The sequence below is a fragment of the Sinohyriopsis cumingii genome, chromosome 8, assembly GCF_028554795.1.
Source record: "Sinohyriopsis cumingii isolate HCF-2022 chromosome 8, ASM2855479v2, whole genome shotgun sequence".
Taxonomy (NCBI): Eukaryota; Metazoa; Mollusca; class Bivalvia; order Unionida; family Unionidae; genus Sinohyriopsis; species Sinohyriopsis cumingii.
In genome coordinates, this window is record NC_142968.1 from 22,027,002 (window position 1) to 22,049,699 (window position 22,698).

The 22,698-nt window shown below is 32.6% G+C and overlaps 1 protein-coding gene across 4 annotated transcripts in view; it reads right to left on the bottom strand.

The window, feature by feature from the left end:
- LOC149793124 (disintegrin and metalloproteinase domain-containing protein 10-like) overlaps window positions 1-22,698 on the bottom strand; it is a 111,303-nt gene that overhangs the window by 15,133 nt on the left and 73,472 nt on the right. For all 4 annotated transcript variants that reach the window (XM_089967036.1, XM_089967033.1, XM_089967034.1 and 1 more), the window contains 5 exons: window positions 22,326-22,424; window positions 15,217-15,301; window positions 13,985-14,090; window positions 7,985-8,128; window positions 2,001-2,140 (listed from right to left, as the gene is read on the bottom strand). In XM_089967036.1, the coding sequence (XP_089823162.1) occupies window positions 2,001-2,140; window positions 7,985-8,128; window positions 13,985-14,090; window positions 15,217-15,301; window positions 22,326-22,424 (574 nt within the window). The remainder of the gene's footprint in view (window positions 1-2,000; window positions 2,141-7,984; window positions 8,129-13,984; window positions 14,091-15,216; window positions 15,302-22,325; window positions 22,425-22,698) is intronic.

Sequence of the window (22,698 nt, forward strand, 5' to 3'; positions counted from 1 at the left end):
CTGAACACGAAAATAGAAAATACGATTTTAAGCAATATCATTAAGAAGGACAAGAATTCCACAAAATGCCCAAGGTTTTCAAGTACAGAATTCAGTGCTCTCAGACGTGAAGTATAAAAAGGTTTTCTAATCCTAAATTCATGGTATTCCAAAATGTGAAACAAAAGAAGGTTTTCCAATAGTGAATTCACAGCATTCAGAGATGAGAAATGAAAGTAGATTTTCTAATTTATTATAGTGAATTCACAGCATTCTAAGATGTGAACTGAAATTAGGTTTTCCAATATAGAATTCAGTGTTCTCAGATGTCAAGTGAAAGTAGGTTTTCTAATACTGAATTCACAGCATTCAAAGATATTAAGTGAAATTAAGTTTTTAATAGTGATATCAACGCATTCTAGAATGTGAAGTGAAAGTAGGTTTACTAATACAGTGGTCCCCCTTGTGAATGTACCCCCTGCTCAGTGGGCATCCACATTTTATGGCCAGAATAACTTGGCACCAATAAGTTTGTATTAAAAGAGTACCCCTCAAGAAGGGCCACCCCTCTAACATGACCAATGAACAGCATGTTAGTACAAAAATTTAAAAATTACCCCTGACAAGCAGCCACATTTTATTATTAATATGTGTCCAGAACCAATATTTAATTCATATGGTTAGGTAAGTAATCCAATTATCTCTCCTGATGTCTGTTTCTGGATGTCAGATTGTCATTACTGAAAAGAAGTGCTAGCTAAAGTACATGTATGACTAAAGTTAGTATTATTAATGCCAATGTCTAGAGGAAATAGGGTTAGCATTTATATGATATAGTTTTGGGCTTCACACATCATTTTAAAAAAAAATTATGATTACGACTAGACGTAATTGTTAAGATCGACCATAACATGGTCAGCATAGGCTACATATAGCTTTTGTGGATTAAGACACTGAGAGAACTTAACCTTGAACAAAACAGGGTACCAGACAAAGACCATAGAATCATGTGACAGGGTACTAGTCAAAGACCATAAAATCATGTGACAGTACATGTATCATGTCCTTGATAAACAAGGGATTTTGTTTACTGTACAAACGTTTTATCTGCATAATTAAATTGCAACACTAAACAATTAATAACATAGGAATAAACTGTTACAAAACTTTGAAATAATACTCCGCAAGGAAAAGTAAAATTTATTTGACTTGATGACAATGGGAAGAATTCACTTGACAATAAATTTTATGTTGGGAAGACTTGAACAGACAACATCATGACAGATAAGGAGATTATTCTGTAGTGGTGGGAAAATGGAGTAAATGGAAAAAGAATTATTTTAAATACGAAGCAATGTATGTTCCAAGATTTAAATAACATTTTTGAATGGTTTTGCAAAGCACATGCCAACAATATCCAACTCACATTCCATGCCTAAGGATAAGAACTATTAATTTATGTGACCTTGAAATAAGTCTGTTTTTAACACAAGAAGAACATTTTAATAATTAAAGCTACTTTGAAATGAAGAAATTAACTGCTTTAAGTTATATGTAAATTTCTTACTAAATACATATACATCACATACATCTCATATAGTCCCCCTCTGGAAAGGCCAATCATCTTATACAGCCACTTTCCCGGTGCAGAAGGGTTGGCTATATAAGAGGGGGAACACTGTACAGAATTTATAGTATTCCCAGATGTTAAGTGAGAGTAGGTTTTCTGATAGTTAATTCACAGTATTCCATGATGTGAAGTGAAAGTAGGTTTTCTAATATTGAATTCACAGTGTTCCCAGATGTAACACTACATTTTCTAATAGCTTTATGATTTGTAAATCTACTTCAGTTAACTCAAGTTAAATCCAAGACATTCTAAGTTCAGCCTCACACAAATTACGGCAACATTTAAGCATATCCAATGCAAAAGCATATTCAGAATAAAAATACATGTTTTGTTTATACTTTTTAGGCAAGACCAAATATTTTTATAATTAGACAAAAATTAAAATACGTACCACAATCCACAGTCTAACAGTCTCCAAAGTTTGGGGACTAAATAAGAGGTTCTTTAGACGTGCTAGTGGTCCTTCAGAATCTATACCACGGCAGCGATAAAACACATCACAATAACCCTGGAAGTTATTACATGGGGATCCTGAAAAATAAAGAATACATAATAAATACACAAAACTACATACATGTTCTGTTCTAAGTCAGCAGAAAGAACAGGTTTGATATGATACAAGTCCAGGTTTTCAAGCCGTGATTATATTCATGTGACATAATGACATAATGACCAAGTTCTGTACCCACCAAATTGAAGGAAAACAAGAATGTGGTTTTGTATTTGTTACACAACCCTTTCCTTTATGGTTTCTGAATATTGTATCTATGCTGTGTGAATAGAATTCAAAATAAATTGGGATTTAAATAATTTTAACATGTAAATATCAGTGAAATACCTTACTAGTTCTACTGTGGATCTGCCATATGTAAATATAGTACAAAACAGATATGAGCCATGGAAGATTTAATGGATAAGTGATGCAAATTCAGAGTGGATAGGGACTGAATACAGTAAAACCCCATCAATCCTTTTGTACGGTTAAACGAGGAATCAAACTTAAAAATTGTTTCTGATAAAAAGACCAGGAATATCTGGTAGAGGGTCCATCTTGTGACCATTTGATATTTATTTTAGAAAACAAACGATCAATGTGAAAAAAATTGTGTAGTTTTCATGTATATTTGGGTAGGGTTGATCAATATATATATATATATATATATATATATATATATATATATATATATATATATATATATATATATATATATATATATGTATATCTGCTATTGTGAATTCTAGAGGTGTATCTTTTCATCAATGCACAATGCATATCTGTATCACAATATTTCTTTCTGCTAATGTACATTTCGGCTGAATTAGGTAACTTCTGATTCATCAAAATGCAATCTCTCTGAACTGGGATGATGCATATATGAAATATAAAACAAAGAAAAGAGATTACAGCTCACCCCACCCTAACAAACATTTTTTTTCTTTTCCTATCAACTAAGAATTATCTATAATCAGAGCAAACATAAACAGAAAACATCAAAAAATCTGCCGTATTGTGCAATGTGGATATAAATATATTATGATATATACTGCTACTTCCACTATGTATCATGATTCACATGTTTAGTGAATTCACAACTTTATCATGATTCAAGACATTTACTTTGATCTGACTTCAAGACTTGGGTTTTTCCTTAGGAATTTCTATTGTGTCTTAGGTCAAGTGAAACTATCATATATAGGATTTGGAAAACAATTATACATACCTATTTTATTATCAGACTGCAGAATAGCTTATAGTTGTGTTCATATAAAATTTGAGAGAATTATTTATTTAAATTATTCATTGGAATTACAAAGTGCTCACTGACTTTTTGGGCTAAAACACACTAATTTGGGATTATTGTGAAAACATTCAGGACTGTTAGTTCATCAGAACATTCAAGACTATTGATATATCAGCACATTCAAGATTATTAGAATTAATTTGGAACATTCTAAACTTTTGGACTTGTGAAAGGACATTTAGGATATAATGAAATCGATAACACTGTGTCTTTTAAATTTTCACTTTGTAACTTTTGTGTGTATTTGGTTCTTTTTTATTATTCTTAACATAACAGTTTTAGTCCTATCACTATGATGTCTGCAGTGTGGCAGCTTAAAGTGATGTCTAGCACTGGGGCATCATGCCACAGACATATAGGATCATGTACCACCCAGTTACACAATCCTGATACCAGGCCAACCAGTCCTAACACTAACCTCTTAATGTTTAGTGCCAAACGAGGTAGCTGTTAGTAACATTTTTACAAGTCTTTACTGTGACTCAGTTTGGTTTCAAACCAGCAACCTCCTGCATCCAAGGCAGATACTCTAACCACTTAAGACACCACAGCAGTCTGTAACTCTGAGAAATAAACTGTTTGTTGATTTAACTAATTTAACTAAACTTATTCATTGTGCATTTTTCTTTTACATAGTTTAAGACCTAGAGTCAAAACAATGTATGTGCATATATATATATATATATATATATATATATAGAGAGAGAGAGAGAGAGAGAGAGAGAGAGAGAGATGTGGGTAGAGTTTCATCCAAATATCTCCAAGGTTGCAAAGTCATAGGCTGAAAAACCAAATGTATGACTAAAAAAGACCATAAAATGAATATTGAGGCAGCTGGATGAATGAAAAAATTTCCTCAACTCAAAATCTGAATAAACATATCATGAATATTCAAAGGGATGATTTTTTAAAAATAATTTTGAGTACAATTTACAAGTCTGAAGTAACTCTTACCGCCTGAAATTTTGAATCAAGTTTTATGATGGAGGGGCACTGTTTTGTATAATTATGCTTCAAAAATATGCAACATATAATAAGAAACTGACAATATGAGATACTGATTGGAACGATTTATAAAATGCTATTGTAATTTTCATCAAAAGATCAAATACAGTTATTTGTATGAATGAGAATGCTGCAAGGCATGATACCCGTATTTACCATATGTTTTCGGACACTGTTTTTTTGGGGGAAAATATAATATTTAAATGCCTTGTAAGTTTTCGGACATTGCTCTGCTATAATTTTTTCTACAATTTATGTTTTCGGACACAATCTAGGAAGATCTGCTGCCTCGTTTTGTTGTAAAATTCACAGCGTGTTTACCGTTAATTTAACTGATACAAAATTCGCTTCATTTGGTAGATAATTATTTATTGTGATCATAAGCTTCCATGAACTAATATAATTTAAATTTTTTAATCGTATGTATATATTTATGTATGTATGCAGATAGATAAACATTGTTATATTAAGCCATACACAATAAGTAGCAATATCAAAGAATGAAAAGAAATATGATTTAATGCTGTAATATATTTAAATATATTATTCAGTATCAAGTAGCTTGTCCACAGCCTTTTGTAGGTCCTCGGGCGAAAAGCCCTCAAATTCTGTATCACTATCATCATCCATATTGTTTAATTGTTTGTCATTTCTGATCAGCGCGTTTTCACTTCCGCTCAGATTGACACTGATGCCGCACACCTTGAAAGATTTAATTATCATTCTGCGCTTTTCCTTCAATGTGTCCATGGCATTTACAACCCAGTCCAATACAGTCTGTTTGCTGGCTGTCTTGATCCGTCCGTTGCTGCTTTCATTAGATGATATTAATGCATTCGTAGCATCCCTGATGTATTCCATCCAGCTGCGGCGGAGGTAGCTCTTAACAGGTTTATTGATGCTCACATCAAGAGGTTGCAATCTGGATGTGCAGCCTCCAGGTATTATTGCTGGCACAACGTTTCCGCGCCGCACCTGTTTCTTCACATCATCAGTGATGTGAGCCCGGAACGAGTCCATAACTAATAGTAATCGCTCTCTTCTGGTGAATGGCAAATAAATTTCTTCAATCCATCGCAGGATTAGCGTTTCGTCCATCCATGCTTTCTCTTGAACTGCGATAATCCACCCTTTTGGAGCCTTCTGATCAAGCTGTCTCTTTCCCTGAAAATAATCATTGGAGGTAATACGTCGCCAGAACCTGCAACAGCTAGAACGACAGTAATGTGTCTCTTCTCCGCGCCAGTTGTATGAATCAGAATACTTTTCGTTCCTTCTTTGTCCACCGTTTTCCCTGGCACAAGATCAAAGTACATCGGTGTCTTGTCCATGTTAATAATAAACTTATTGTCAAACTCGTCCTCCTCACATCTATCCATCACGAACTTGTGGAACTAAGCAATCTTTTCTCCAAATCCTTTGGTAAACGTTGGGCAAGAGAGGTCCTGCTTCTGAGCACAAAGTCATGTCTTTTCATGAAACTCTCTCCCCATGAACGACTGGCATGGAATTTGCTCTCCCGAAATTCTGTTGAGACAAGCTCCTTGGCATATATACATATTCCCTCAACACTGACTGGAATTTGTAAGTCACGTTGAGTGAGCACCCACTGAGCTATCTTATCATCCATAGCTTGTCCATATGAAATGGGTCGTCCACACTTAGGCAAATGTCCGTTCAAGTTCAGATCGGCAGAAAAGTCAATTTTCATCCAGGTACTCACCGTGGATTTCGGGATCTTGAATTTTTCTGCTGTAGGTCTAATTCCCAGACATTTTGCATTGTTAACAATATCCTGCTTTTGCTTTAATGTATAATGTTTATAGTGACCACGTACAGAACCGGGTGGAGCACTCTCGGGTTCAAGATAATCAGACTCGTCATCTAGAGCAGCTTTCTTCGTAGGCGGTTCTTTTTGTGATGCATCCTCAGAATCATTAATTCGAAGTCGCTTCTGTGGGCGGCCTACTGGCCTCTTTGGAGACGATTTCGGCAAGGGAGAGACCCTCCATGAACTAGGCAGTGCCTCCTCGCTTGTTGCATAACGTATGATAAACTTATCCATCAAAATTATTACAGTACTAACAATATTATGTTTCACAATGACAGCTATCTAGTATATAAACTTTCGATAGTGGTGGGTATTTTATTTATACTTTATATTTTAATAGCTTGATTCGGCTAAAAGAATATAATTGGTTGTGGGTGTAGACATTGTTACACATAAAACCACATCAAACAGGTGTGACAGTTATGGCTTTGATTAGAAACCATGACCCCTGCTTTATATCATTAAACAATACATCGGAGAGTCGGTATGGATTAGTAAAATTCACTGGCATTGTGCAACAAAACAAACCCCTTATCCCTGAGACATTATATACCAAGGTTTAAACATAGTTATTGTTCTATTGGTAGTAAACCTCTTTGTAGACGATAAATATTGATTGTGGGTGCTAAATGTTCGGTACATCATGTGCTCTTTTAATGAAATCTAGATGGCTGCATTTTATTTCCAAACACACATGTCAAAGAAATCCCACAAGTTTTATTATTAACAATTATCACCTAGACACCTTGAAATCTCCAACATACCGGTACATCAAAACAATCTTGGAGCAGTCGATTGTTTCGAGTCAGCAAGCTCTACTCATTTTGAAGCTACCCTCGGCTAGGTGGGGAGAAAAAAAAGAGAGAACCACCTTTATTTTAAAAAAAAAATACCAACATATTAAACACGCCGACTCGTATATTGCAACTTGCTTGTCATTTTTACCCTTCCTATGCGTGCATACAACACTCACCCCATATGGAGCCTCTCACCTTTGGTGCTCTAAGATTAGCCATCATACATGTACCGGTATTTCTACTCTCGATACTAATGTTTCTGTCATAAATATCTTAAAAATTGTAATTCCAAAATCTTTTTGCTTAGTTTGCATTAATATATTAATTACACAGAAATTAAGCTTGCGCATGTTGGTAATGTAGATTTTAATGATCACCGATTAGCAGAGGGTTAAACTGTGGATTGCAAGATTATATAGTAATATGGCGGTTCTTTTGGAAAATACGTACACAATCATGGCTCTAATACATGTATGGCTGTGTTTTCTGGTGGATGGACATGTATCACATAGACAAAATAGGCAAGTAATGCCTGATTTTCATTCATTATCCTTTCTGTGGTGCTTGACAAAATACTTGTTTTACTTCATGGCAGCACGTCGTCATGTGAGCTAACGGTAACTTCGTTACAGACATGGGGGGGGGGGGGATAAATCTATCTTCAAATGTATGTTTTCAGACACCTAATTAAAGAATTTGATATGTATTCGGACGACAAAAAAAGTAATTATTTGTTGCAGTCCGAAAACAAACGGTAAATACGGTAGCTACATAATACACTGAAAATGAAAGAGTTTGCACTTACATTTTGTGCACATAAAATTCTGCATCAATGTTTTGATTTTGATATTCATCTTGTTTGTCCTGTGCAAAATAAAAAATAAAAATCTTGGAATATTATATGAAATAAATATAAAATCATTCTTTATCTTGAATTTACCTGCTGCAACTTTAACACCCTCTTTCACATTTCCTCCATCTGAACGATTTCCAACAACATCCACCACCATTTGGTAGTACTCTTTCGATATGTTGCTGAGATTTGGGTTATCTGAATGTATGCATTCACTGGTTGCATTAAACCCTGCAACATAAAATTGTTTCTTTTTTATAACGAAAAAACAAATTGTGTCTCATGAGGTTTTCAAGCAATTATCAAATCTCCATCATGGGCTTTCAACCACTGGCAACATAAGGGACATTATATTTTTGATATATTGAAAGGAACTGTCTCAGAAACAATTCAATCATCAATAAAGTATGAGCCATTTTATCAACCTAATTTACAAAGTGGTCAAACAAGCTCAAACCTAGTCCAATTATTATTCTAGAGAAAGATATTTTCAAAGTATAAATGGTGCTAAACCTAATCTGAATATTTTGTGCAATAAATTGGCTGCTTGTAATCTAAAAGAAAAACATACAGTAGAACACTGTTAGTCAAAAGAAAGACAACAAATAACAGTATGATGTGAATTTTGATATCTAATATAGTACAATAACTGCATTAAATTTGAGCTATTAGTGACTTGTGCATTATATTTTATGTATGGCCCTGTCTTAAACAAAATTCTGCATAGGGCAATCAACAATAATTGTCTGAAAAGTTAAGAGAAGATGGGTGTTAAGGGGACATTACTATTATGAATGAGGCTATGGAATGCTAAAAATCCATCTTATTCAAGCTTTAATCAATATAATGATAAGTTTGCTGAAATACAACAAGACAAAGTAACGCTGCAGAAACTAATATCAGGACGATGGATAATCAGGGGGCATAACTCCTGGAAATGCAGTCATGGAAAACTATGAATCAAACTCCTTCAATGCATCATAAATATGAAGGTGCATGTTTTTTAATCAAAGAAATCCGAATAAATTTGTATTGCAGGAACCAAAGTATAGACATAGGTAACAACAAACCATAACTTGTCTAAATTATGTTGTGAAACATTAGAAAGCAAGCACATTTACGGCATCATCAATATAAAGATTTTTTCAAACATTGCCTTAAATCTGACAAAACTTTGTACATCAATGCTGCACAAACCAAAGTCAAGAAGATGGACAATCTGGGCACATAACTCCTATAAATTATGTCATGGAAAATCAAAAGCATTTCTGGTCTGATCAATATAAAGACCAAAGTCAGCACAATGAGCAATCAGTGTCTAATCTATATATAAAACTACATGTAGAATTTGATTGAAATACAACAAGTTATGCTGTGAAACCAAATAAAAGTAGGACAGGTAATAAAGGAACATTACTGTGTAAATGATAATGTGGAACACTGGAAATCTATATCATACAAAGACTGTTCAGCATAACATGCCTAGTTAGGTTACTGTTCAGCATAACATGCCTAGTTAGGTTGAAATCAAACAATCCATGCTAAATTAAAGTTGCATATTAAATAAAATTCAGGAGGACAGGCAATCAGGGGCCATAACTACTCTGACTACACAGAAGGCCCAAAATCCATCTCTTTTGAGGTCTGATAAATGATATTAATTCCCAGTGAAGTTATTTTGCTGAAACCAAATTTTTGACAGAGTGACTAGACTGATTACCAGAAAGCTGGAAGGCCAGATAGGATTCCAACAGATCTACACTGACTTTGTGTACTAGACCCTATTTACAGAGAATCATTAACAGTATTTCAAATATGATAGCCTAATGCCCAGTGCCCCTCCAACTATAGATTTGGTACATTCTATGGTTTAATTAAGTGGCCCCCAAAGCCACCACCCCCACCACAAAAAGAAGCATCACTACTGTGTTGACCTCATTTGCCTGTTATAAATTTGATTAAATGTGGCATGTTATTGATGAAATGAAAAAAAAAAATCATTGGTAACACTAACACTTAAAGTTAGATGCAGTTCAAAAATTGATTAGGAAACAATCATATCTCTGCTCTCTGTATTTTATTCACTACCAATAATTAGCAGTCACTTGTCGTTCATGAATAATAATGAGAGCCAGATGTATCTGATGTCCTTTGCACTCCTTTACAGTTTAATGCATCAATGGTTTAACACAATGACTGGTACTTCTAATGCATCAATGGTTTAACATTACTCCTTTATAGTATAATGCATCAACGGTTTAACATAATGACTGGTACTCCTTTATAGTATAACGCATCAATGGTTTAACATAATGACTGGTACTCCTTTATAGTATAATGCATCAATGGTTTAACATAATGACTGGTACTCAAGCAGTTGTTTGACAATGAAGCCAAGGAAGGAGACTTGCAACTTATCAAAGCACAGTCACAACAACTTGTGTTTTATCTTTAATAAACACTGATCATTATTGCAATCTATCAAAGAGTTGCTAACTGCTGATTCTACTGAAATGGTGTGGATCTCTTATGCATACAGTGTACTGTGACATGAATTAATTAAAACAAATTAAGGGATTGATTGCAAACATGAAAATAGTAATAATGTAAATCAAATTTAAGTTTTGCTTTAAGTAAAATGGAAACAAAAGCATAAAGTGAACAATGCAACAGATAACTGTAATGCCGAACTATATTGTAAAGCATAAAATATTCTGGTACTAAATACAGGTTGACATCAAGATCTGGAACAAAATATTTGTTTTAAACAAAGTCACATATTCTTTGCTGAAATACACTAACAGTGAAATTATTTTAAAGACAAATAAATACAAAAATATTTTGTACTTTTTTTCTTTTGTCTTTTTAATTATATAAATTTCTTACAAGAAAAATAATAATGAAGAAAAATGTTACTATGAGAGTCAGGATATGTAATTCTTTTTAAATAAAAAAAATCACTTGCTTTTGGCTGCATCTGAAAAATTTATTTACCGAGCCCTGGTTATAAACATGTTTTACTGAATTTAGCAAAATTTATTCAAGACAAGTGTAACAAATATTTTTAAGAAAAGCCTCATGCTATTCCTCAAAGGAAGTGTTTTATTTTATTAGAATATAATGATCCAAAAATCATCAACTCAAGACCAAGAGAAGAATACAAAATTAGACTAAGCAATAATTAATATATTTTGAGGAAAATATGTAAAACAAAAAATAAAAGTATAAAAAAAGACTATTTTATCTAAACAAAGAACTTACAAAGACTTTGTATGGTACATTTTATACTTAAACTGTTATAAATGTCATATTTAAAATTCATTTTCCTTGAGCTTTAGCAAATTCAGATTATCAGAACAATGTCAAGAGTTCTTAATACATTAAATTCCAAGTCTGTGTCATTTTCAGACTGTACTGAAAGTGACTATAGTCTTCCAAGCCACGACTCAGTTTTCTAAAGTATCTACTAAATTTCATTTTCATTCTATGAACAATAATATGTGTGAAAATTCTTTGACCATATACGTTTAGAAAAACAAGAAAATGTACCCATATGACATAATGGCAGTAGATATCTATTTTGCAAGAATATGTGCCTAAGAACTGCAACATAATAACAAATAGGTTAAATAGGCTAGGATTGACTACAATACATATAACACCCATTCATTACAAGTCTCTTCATTATAACACAGATTCTTTCATAAAACATGAATGACATTACAGTAAAATTATATACATCATATACTTCATTATAATGTTGTTTCACTGTATGGCAGTATACTCAATAGATACCATGGGCAGTGTTTTGAGGGTGTACTGTATCATATATTTCATTATAATGTGTTCTCATTATATGGTGGCGTACTCTATGAATCATATACTTCATTATATTGTGTTCTCACATTATGGTAGTATACTCTATGGTTGACATGGGCAGTGTTTTGAAGGAGTACTGTATCATATACTTCATTATAATGTGTTCTCACATTATGGTAGTATACTCTATGGCTGACATGGGCAGTGTTTTGAGAGAGTACTGTATCATATACTTCATTATTATGTGTTCTCACTATACAGTGGCATACTCTATGGCTGACATGGGCAGTGTTTTGAGGGAGTACTGTATCATATACTTCATTATTATGTGTTCTCACTATACAGTGGTATACTCTGGCTGACATGGGCAGTGTTCTGAGGGAGTACTGTATCATATACTTCATTATTATGTGTTCTCACTATACAGTGGCATACTCTATGGCTGACATGGGCAGTGTTTTGAGGGAGTACTGTATCATATACTTCATTATAATGTGTTCTCACATCACAGTGGTATACTCTGTGGCTGACATGGGCAGTGTCAATATGATGGAATATTCTACCTGTGTGATATTCTACAAATGATACACACACTGTTAGACTCTACAAAATAGATCAAATAAATTTCATACACAGTACACGTAATTAACTGATGTCTCTAGAGTCAGGTTAATTAAGAGCACATAACATCAAATATACATGCAAAATTAACAACATGCAGACAAAGCTTTAATCAGACCGTAGTAAATTTACTATAACCTTCAAAATTATTTTGTAGGTTCAACACTATGATGCAAGGTCATTATACATCTGGCCGTGCACTATTCTGCTGAATATAAATCCTGGGAATATGTTACCACAAGTTCCAGCATTAAAAATTATTGTACAACATGTGTACACATATACAGACACAGACAGACAGACATTGATTTACACACAGACATAGAGACAAATACACACACACACACACACACATATATATATATATATATATATATATATATATATATATATATATATATATATATATATATATATATGAAAAAAACTATTAATCCTTTTTGTAATCATGGAATCTATATGACTGACATTTCAGACTGTTATTTGTGACCGCAACCTATGTGACAAATTAAATCCACACTCAAATGTTGGATAAATTTTACTGCCCACTCAGTTTGATTTCGATATTTTTTATATCTTTTCATCTGCAGTCAGTGAACAAAATAGTTAAACCAAGGTTAAATATATAAAATTTGACTACAATTATAATCCAACAAAGGACACATTGATTCTTATGTGATACAGTACCTCTAACATCCACTGTTCCATTTTTACATTCATTATTGAATATTTAATAATAATAATAATAATAATAATAATAATGATAATAAAATAATAATAATAATAATAATATATTTATTTATTTCTTTATTTATTTAATGATGGTATCTCAATCAGAATACAGACGTATATGCTTTCCCTTGAGTCCCTCGGATACTTTCAAGCAGTTTACAAGCATGCATCTTACTAACAAAATGTGTAGGATAAGTAATAGGATAAGTAAAGTCACAACATTTAAAACAGGACTTACTTTGGACTTATCAATTATATTGAAACAAAAGGCAGACTGGCATATAATGATATGACTTACTTTGGACTTATCAATTATATTGAAACAAAAGGCAGACTGGCATATAATGATATGACTTACTTTTGGAGTTATCAATTATATTGAAACAAAACAGAAGAAATGAGCTGATACAAAAGACAGATGATATAACTTAATTTGGACTTATCAGTTATACTGAAACAAAAGGCAAATGATATGACTTACTTTGGACAAATCAATTACATTGAAACATAAGGCAGACTGGCATACAATGAGACAGGACAGTTGGAACAGAAACAGGAGATTTTACAAGATACAATGACATGTAGAAATGAACTAAAAATCAAGTTGCAATTAGTTCAGGCATTTTTCTTTAAAACTTTCAACAGAACAAAGTTGGTCTAACTTGTGGTGGCAAAGAATTCCATATGTTTGTTCCAGAATATATAAGTCCATATCGAAATTGTTCAGTCCTGGATTTTGGTAATTTCATGTGGATATGTAAGGTCGACCATAAAGCATCAAAATAGTTCTCTCAACTTTCAGGCACATTACAATTTATACATTTTGATTCCAATACATGACAATATATATTCTTCTCTGATACAATACCTATAAGATCCACTATTCCATTGTAACCTATATTACTGAATACTCACGACAAGCAAGCTTGCACAGCCTTTCCTTTTCTGCTACGGTGCCTGTTGGTCCAGTCAGAAAACACTCTTGCCAACCAAAACGCTCGCAAAGGGATCCTGCGCATTCCTACAATTATGAATGCTCTGATTATCTCTTGCCAGTAACGTTGTTCTCAAGCTAATTTTCTTTGCCCCTGTCATATGCAGTCTGCTCAAATTATTGTTTTAGGAATGTTTTCAGGTTCAAGCTGGATTACAAATTAAAAAACTATATTTCTTTTAGAAAAATTTATTAAGAAATATTAATGATAGTGAATTTTGTCTCTAAATGTAAATCACTATTATTTCATGGATATGAACTATGCTGCTTTTAAAAAAAATTTAAACTTGAATAAATCAATTAATTCCTGGAGGGAACAGTGCCAGGAAAATATACAGCAATACAATAACTGCAGATGGTGTATTACTGTGTATGCCTGTGTGTGATTTTCAGGACAAATCATTTGATTGCTACTGTTGGCCCAAGGACCTTTGTTTTCAAACCAGACTTAACAGCTGTCATATAAAATTTACAGCTAAACAAAATACACAATAATTGGTGTGATCAAAATTACATCATTATCTATTTCTATAATATGTGTTTACAAGTCTGTACCAATATTTTTAGCACAGTTCTTGACATTCATGGACTTCTTTTTATGATAAAAATAAAACTTACATATTGTCAAAAAAATAATACTACAGTGTACCAGCATGATATTGAAGAACCCTTAAGTAGTTTTGCAAAGAAAGGTCACAATCAGGGTACAAACACATTTACATTTTTAGTCAGAAACCACCCTATTTAAATTTTAAAACCCTAAATCCTTGGATGAATTTAACTTTGCTGAGAAAATTGAATGTAACAAAATGATTTAACCAAAATAAATATAGAAGCACTCATTAAAGCCTTTGATAAAGACTGAAAAATTACAATTATTTTTACATAAGAATGCGGAAAACTTTAACTAAATGGTTTTTCCTCGGCATGTTCTTGTTTAGCAGTGAGGAATGGGTATATCAAGCCAAACTAGTTCGGGTTCCATGGCTGGAGGGTTAATGCTGCTGAAACTGATACGATGGCAACTGCTTCCTGGAGAATAATCTCTTTTATCTCCTAGCTGCTAAAGCAGGCAACACATCAACACTATGTTGATGTATCATGTTGCTATATTGAAAATTTGTTATAATTTTACTTTGCAAGCAAAACTTACCCCATTTTTACATGTGTATCCATAATTGCTGCAGTATGCCCTATCAGGTTTCTTCGTAGAAGGAGGACATGTAGCTGCACTGCCAGTTAGACTGTTAAGGACTTTATTCTAGAAATTTATATCATTTTTTACGCTCTTTAATTTTCTGTCAATTCATAAAAAAAATCATTATTTTTCTATACACAAATCTAAAATTGCAAGATCAGGTTTGAGAATGGAAAATTATATACAAGTATTGTATCAAATGTCAGATGTTAACAGCAAATTCTTCTTGATACTACCTGACATCTCAATGCATTTTAAGAATTCATTTGAAAGATCAGAGTGTCCAGAAAAAGCTCCCAGCTTTTCCATGGAATGTACAATAAACAGAAACTAATACTGAACAATAACTTTGGCCATTTTGTACATCTTGATTCATAACGTCTATTAATTTTACAATCATATATAATAATATATACCAGTGTCTGTCAAAGAAAGCCAAATTATAGATGTAGTGCTGATTGATATTTACAACAATCCATTCATTTCATTCAGCACATCCTTATGAAAATCATCATGAATGAAATATCTCCATTATAGTAAGAAAATCTCCATTATCATCAATAAGAAAATCTCCATTTTATCATAAATAAGAAAATCTCCATTATCATAAATAAGAAAATCTCCATTATCATAAATAAGAAAATCTCCATTATCATAAGAAAATCTCCATTATCATAAATAAGAAAATCTCCATTATCATAAATAAGGACATCTCCATTATCATAAATAAGAAAATCTCCATTATAAGAAAATCTCCATTATCATAAATAAGAAAATCTCCATTATCATAAGAAAATCTCCATTATCGTAAGAATATCTCCATTATCATAAGAAAATCTCCATTATCATAAATAAGAAAATCTCCATTATCATAAATAAGAAAATCTCCATTATCATAAGAATATCTCCATTATCGTAAGAATATCTCCATTATCATAAATAAGAAAATCTCCATTATCATAAATAAGAAAATCTCCATTATTATAAGAATATCTCCATTATCATAAGAAAATCTCCATTATCATAAATAAGAAAATCTCCATTATCATAAATAAGAAAATCTCCATTATCATAAGAAAATCTCCATTATCATAAATAAGAAAATCTCCATTATCATAAATAAGAACATCTCCATTATCATAAATAAGAAAATCTCCATTATAAGAAAATCTCCATTATCATAAATAAGAAAATCTCCATTATCATAAGAATATCTCCATTATCGTAAGAATATCTCCATTATCATAAATAAGAAAATCTCCATTATCATAAATAAGAAAATCTCCATTATTATAAGAATATCTCCATTATCATAAGAAAATCTCCATTATCATAAATAAGAAAATCTCCATTATCATAAATAAGAAAATCTCCATTATAAGAAAATCTCCATTATCATAAATAAGAAAATCTCCATTATCATAAGAAAATCTCCATTATCATAAGAAAATCTCCATTATCATAAGAAAAACTCCATTATCATAAGAAAATCTCCATTATCATAAATAAGAAAATCTCCATTATCATAAATAAGAAAATCTCCATTATTATAAGAATATCTCCATTATCATAAGAAAATCTCCATTATCATAAATAAGAAAATCTCCATTATCATAAATAAGAAAATCTCCATTTTCATAAGAAAATCTCCATTATCATAAGAAAATCTCCATTATCATAAATAAGAACATCTCCATTATCATAAATAAGAAAATCTCCATTATAAGAAAATCTCCATTATCATAAATAAGAAAATCTCCATTATCATAAATAAGAAAATCTCCATTATCATAATAAGAAAATCTCCATTATCATAAATAAGAAAATCTCCATTATCATAATAAGAAAATCTCCATTATCATAAGAAAATCTCCATTATCATAAATAAGAATATCTCCATTATCATAAATAAGAAAATCTCCATTATCATAAATAAGAAAATCTCCATTATCATAAGAATATCTCCATTATCATAAGGATATCTCCATTATTGTAAGAAAATCTCCATTAACATAAGAATATCTCCATTATCATAAGAATATCTCCATTATCGTAAGAATATCTCCATTATCATAAGAAAATCTCCATTATCATAAAAAAATCAGTCCTTTTTCACAGTGATGGCAATTACCGATCCTAAATATAAAGTCTCTGTAATGATTACATGAGATCTGCATTATCCAGCTCAAAGCCCCTTGTAATAAAAAACAATCAAGACTTAATAAACTTGCTTGACTATGTCATAATATGTCCAGTTCAATTGTTGTCTTTTAATATAAATACCTAAAGCTTATTTGTGTCATCTAACATAAATTCACATCTTCAATGTCAAGATTCTCATTTTAAATAACATAAGTGCCATAAATAATAAATCCTATATATACAGTCAGACAAGCTTTTTCCACAACTTCAACATTGACCACTGTTTACCATGCAAAGTATTTTAAAACATTTTAGTTCTGCATGGCATATTTTGGAATTTTTGGGTTTAACAAGATGCATTTATGAAAATGTTTATATACCTGTGTATGCCAGGCGTTACTTTTATCACTGACAAAAGTTTCAGATCCTGGAATATGAAATAGTAAGCAGAGACATGATACCACATAAAAAGGTTACTGGAATATGAAATAGCAAGTAGAGACATGATAGCACATAAAAAGGTTAATGGAATATGAAATAGCAAGTAGAGACATGATAGCACATAAAAAGGTTACTGGAATATGAAATTGCAAGTAGAGACATGATACCACATAATGAAGGTTAATGGAATATGAAATAGCAAGTAGAGACATGATAGCACATAAAAAGGTTACTGGAATATGAAATTGCAAGTAGAGACATGATACCACATAATGAAGGTTACTGGAATATGAAATAGCAAGTAGAGACATGATACCACATAATGAAGGTTAATGGAATATGAAATAGCAAGTAGAGACATGATAGCACATAAAAAGGTTACTGGAATATGAAATAGCAAGTAGAGACATGATACCACATAATGAAGGTTACTGGAATATGAAATAGCAAGTAGAGACATGATAGCACATAATGAAGGTTAATGGAATATGAAATAGCAAGTAGAGACATGATACCACATAATGAAGGTTACTAGGAATATGAAATAGCAAGTAGAGACATGATACCACATAATGAAGGTTACTGGAATATGAAATAGCAAGTAGAGACATGATAGCACATAATGAAGGTTACTGGAATATGAAATAGCAAGTAGAGACATGATACCACATAATGAAGGTTAATGGAATATGAAATAGCAAGTAGAGACATGATACCACATAATGAAGGTTACTAGGAATATGAAATAGCAAGTAGAGACATGATACCTTAACATACGATAGTTCAGTTTGATTTGAAACTCGTTTAAATCACTCACACTGCATGCCAAAGCTAAAGCTATGAGGAAACAGGTCTGTATGATAACAGCTTTAGCAAGGTCCAGAGTACTGGGTGAAATTTTTATGAATTGAACCATTAAATGATACAGGACAGATTTGGGTTTGGAAACATGGTGAGGGATTTTGGCCTATTCAAATCAAGGTCTAATAGGTCTTTATCATGACTGATATCTCTTCTGCCATGATGTCTGAATGTGTCAGATATCATAGAGCAGTAGCCTTCTGATGGTAGCCATGATGTCTGGATGTGTCAGATATCATAGAGCAGTAGCCTTTGATGGTAGCCATGATGTCTGAATGTGTCAGATATCATAGAGCAGTAGCCTTTGATGGTAGCCATGATGCCTGAATGTGTCAGATATCATAGAGCAGTAGCCTTTGATGGTAGCCATGATGCCTGAATGTGTCAGATATCATAGAGCAGTAGCCTTTGATCATAGCCATGATGCCTAAATGTGTCAGATATCATTGAGCAGTAGCCTTTAATGGTAGCCATGATGCCTGAATGTGTCAGATATCATAGAGCAGTAGCCTTTGATGGCTGCCATGATGCCTGAATGTGTCAGATATCATAGAGCAGTAGCCTTTGATGGTAGCCATGATGCCTGAATGTGTCAGATATCGTAGAGCAGTAGCCTTTCATGGCTGCAATGATGTCTGAATTTGTCAGATATCATAGAGCAGCAGCCTTTCATGGTAGCTGGTGCCCACTTTTTCTCTACATTCAGCAAGAGAAAATCATTGGCATATTGAAATATTGATGATTAAAACATCTTATGTGTGTACAATAAATGAATCAGTTTATATTAAGGGCCACAATTTGATTGATTAGGTCAATAACTACTTGACTGATGGATTATAATAGTTGTAAAAGTCAGATGAATGCTGTTTAAGTTGGAAATACCAATGCTTGGCAGATGTTACTTTAGCGAATAATAACTTTACTTGGCAGATTTTGATCTCTAGGGGTTTCTGTCAGCAAATTGGTAGATCAGAAGATGGGGTCTAAAGTCAAAAGCCTACCAGACAATCTGGGAAACTTGGTACATAGGTCAGTAAGATGGATAGTGGAATGTGTCTTGTACCAGACTGTTCATTGTCTACTTCCTTTTCAGGATAAACCATTCCCTGTGGCAACGATGCATTTTCACTGTCTCTATATAATCCATGGCCAATACTATGTAGGTAGGCAGTGAATAAAGGAGAAGTTGGCTCCACTGGATGGATGGAGAGTTCAAACAGTTACCAACCAAAAGGAAGGCAGTCAGCCAGTTGGCGCTGGTAAAGGTCGTACCACTGGCATGGGTGGACAGAAAGATCATTTACTAAAATCCCTCTCATTATGTGCTTTGGTAGTCTTATGCATGGTAGACAGACAGAATCTAAAAAATAAAATCTCCGTAACTGTAATTTATGAGGCCATAGGCATGTTAGAGCAGACAAATCTATCATTATCATCAATTACTAAAATCCTTCTTATAACACGCATGAGTAGCTTACACATGGCTAGACAGAGAGAGAATCTAACACTAAGACTATCATAATTGTAATTGTTTGTGGCCATAGGACAGATAAAAATCTATCATTATTATGTCCATCATTGTAGAGATATGAATCCATAGACCTTGTAAGATAGAAGGATCTATCACTAAGACCGCCATAATTGTGTGTAGCTATAGGCATGTTAGGATGGAAAAATTATAATTCACTTCTCCATAAATGTTGAAACATGAAGCCATAGACCTGGTGACACAGAACGATCTTTCAGCATGATCCCCTAGTTGAGACGGCTTGGCTTATTTAATGTACTTTTATAAATGATCGCATGTACATCTCAGGGTCTTTCTGACTCTGAATTCAATCACTGTAAATATCAGTACATTTTCACCCGGCCACCAGTCAAAGCCTTTGAACTTGCTGCCCAGCTATTGCATCATATGTTTTTAATGTACTCTTATAATGGCAACATGTATGTACATCAAGGGGTCTTTCAGTCACTGAATTCTGTCATTGTAAATATTAGCACAGCCAATTGATCCACACATTTTCCCACAAAGCAGGTGTCTGAAGCAGGACTAGCAAGTCTCTGAATTTTGCCGCACAGCTATTACATGCGTATGGTGGACTCCCGCCTCAGTGATTTTCTGCGTCCCTGATCAAAAATTAGCATCCAAATACGCTTAATTAAGCGTTTCCAAGATCTCTGATAAGTTATATTAAATGGATATATAATAAGTTGCAATATCACATGTGCATATCATAATTAAATGGATATATAATAAGTTACAATATCATATGTACAATACAGATCAGTAATAGGTTCCAATTTTATTTCAAAATATTCTGAAATAACTAAGTCTGTGACAATGCAATGTAAAACAAAAATATGATAAATTAGATTTTAGAGTGTTTAAGGCATTAATATGAATTCCATGGAAAGTATTATACACTTATTGACCTCTGAGGTTTTTTAATATTGTACAATACACCTCAATAGTACACAGTTTGTTTCATCTTCAGCATCATCAATGTAAGTAACAGCATTTAGAATGCAATGAAAATACAGTGTATAATATTTAGGCATTATGTATGATTATAATGCCTGTCTGGGATCAATGGGATATACAATGTACTTAATTAAGATACAGTGTATAATATTTAGGCATTATGTATGATTATAATGCCTGTCTGGGATCAATGGGATATACAATGTACTTAATTAAGATACAGTGTATAATATTTAGGCATTATGTATGATTATAATGCCTGTCTGGGATCAATGGGATATACAATGTACTTAATTAAGATACAGTGTATAATATTTAGGCATTATGTATGATTATAATGCCTGTCTGGGATCAATGGGATATACAATGTACTTAATTAAGATACAGTGTATAATATTTTGGCATTATGTATGAATGATTATAAAGCCTGTCTGGGATCAATGGGATGTACAATGTACTTAATTAAGATACAGTGTATAATATTTAGGCATTATGTATGATTATAATGCCTGTCTGGGATCAATGGGATATACAACGTACATAATTAAGATACAGTGTATAATATTTAGGCATTATGTATGAATGATTATAATCCCTGTCTGGGATCAATGGGATGTACAATGTATTTAATTAAGATACAGTGTATAATATTTAGGCATTATGTATGATTACAATGCCTGTCTGTGATCATTGGGATGTACAATGTACTTAATTAAGATACAGTGTATAATATTTAGGCATTATGTATGATTATAATGCCTGTCTGGGATCATTGGGATGTACAATGTACTTAATTAAGATACAGTTTATAATATTTGGGCATTATGTATGATTATAATGCCTGTCTGGGATCAATGGGATATACAACGTACTTAATTAAGATACAGCGTATAATATTTAGGCATTATGTATAATTATAATGCCTGTCTGGGATCAATGGGATATACAACGTACTTAATTAAGATACAATGTATAACGTATACCAACAGAATACAATCTAAACAGAAGGAATATCCAAGTATATCCAATTTAAAATATATTCTGTAACCAATATGTTATGAAGGGAAGTGCCAATAAAATGTGTTCTAGTTGCAAATTATTTATTATTATCATTAATCAATCTGTGAAAGGATATTTGCAAGCTGAGGCAGCTAAGCACTCTGTTGCTTCCCTGCAGGTAACAGTTCGGTTTTCATAGCCACAACTTTGTGTGCAGCATGATCCTTCTGAAGGGCTTAAAAAAGAAACAAGATAGATTTAAATATAAAATAAAATAGATCATTAAGACACCAGATACACAGAATATTAATAATATCCAAAAGCATTGGTTGAGCATCATGTGAGTTATTTACAAGACTTTCTTCACATGAAAACATTTTGTTGCTTTAAAAACTGTGAAAGACTAACTGGAAATATAGTTTAAAGTGTTGAAGCACCAACATCAATCTCTGACCTTCAAGACTTTTTGAAAAAGGAATTGAAGTGAAACTCTAAAATGGAAACAATTT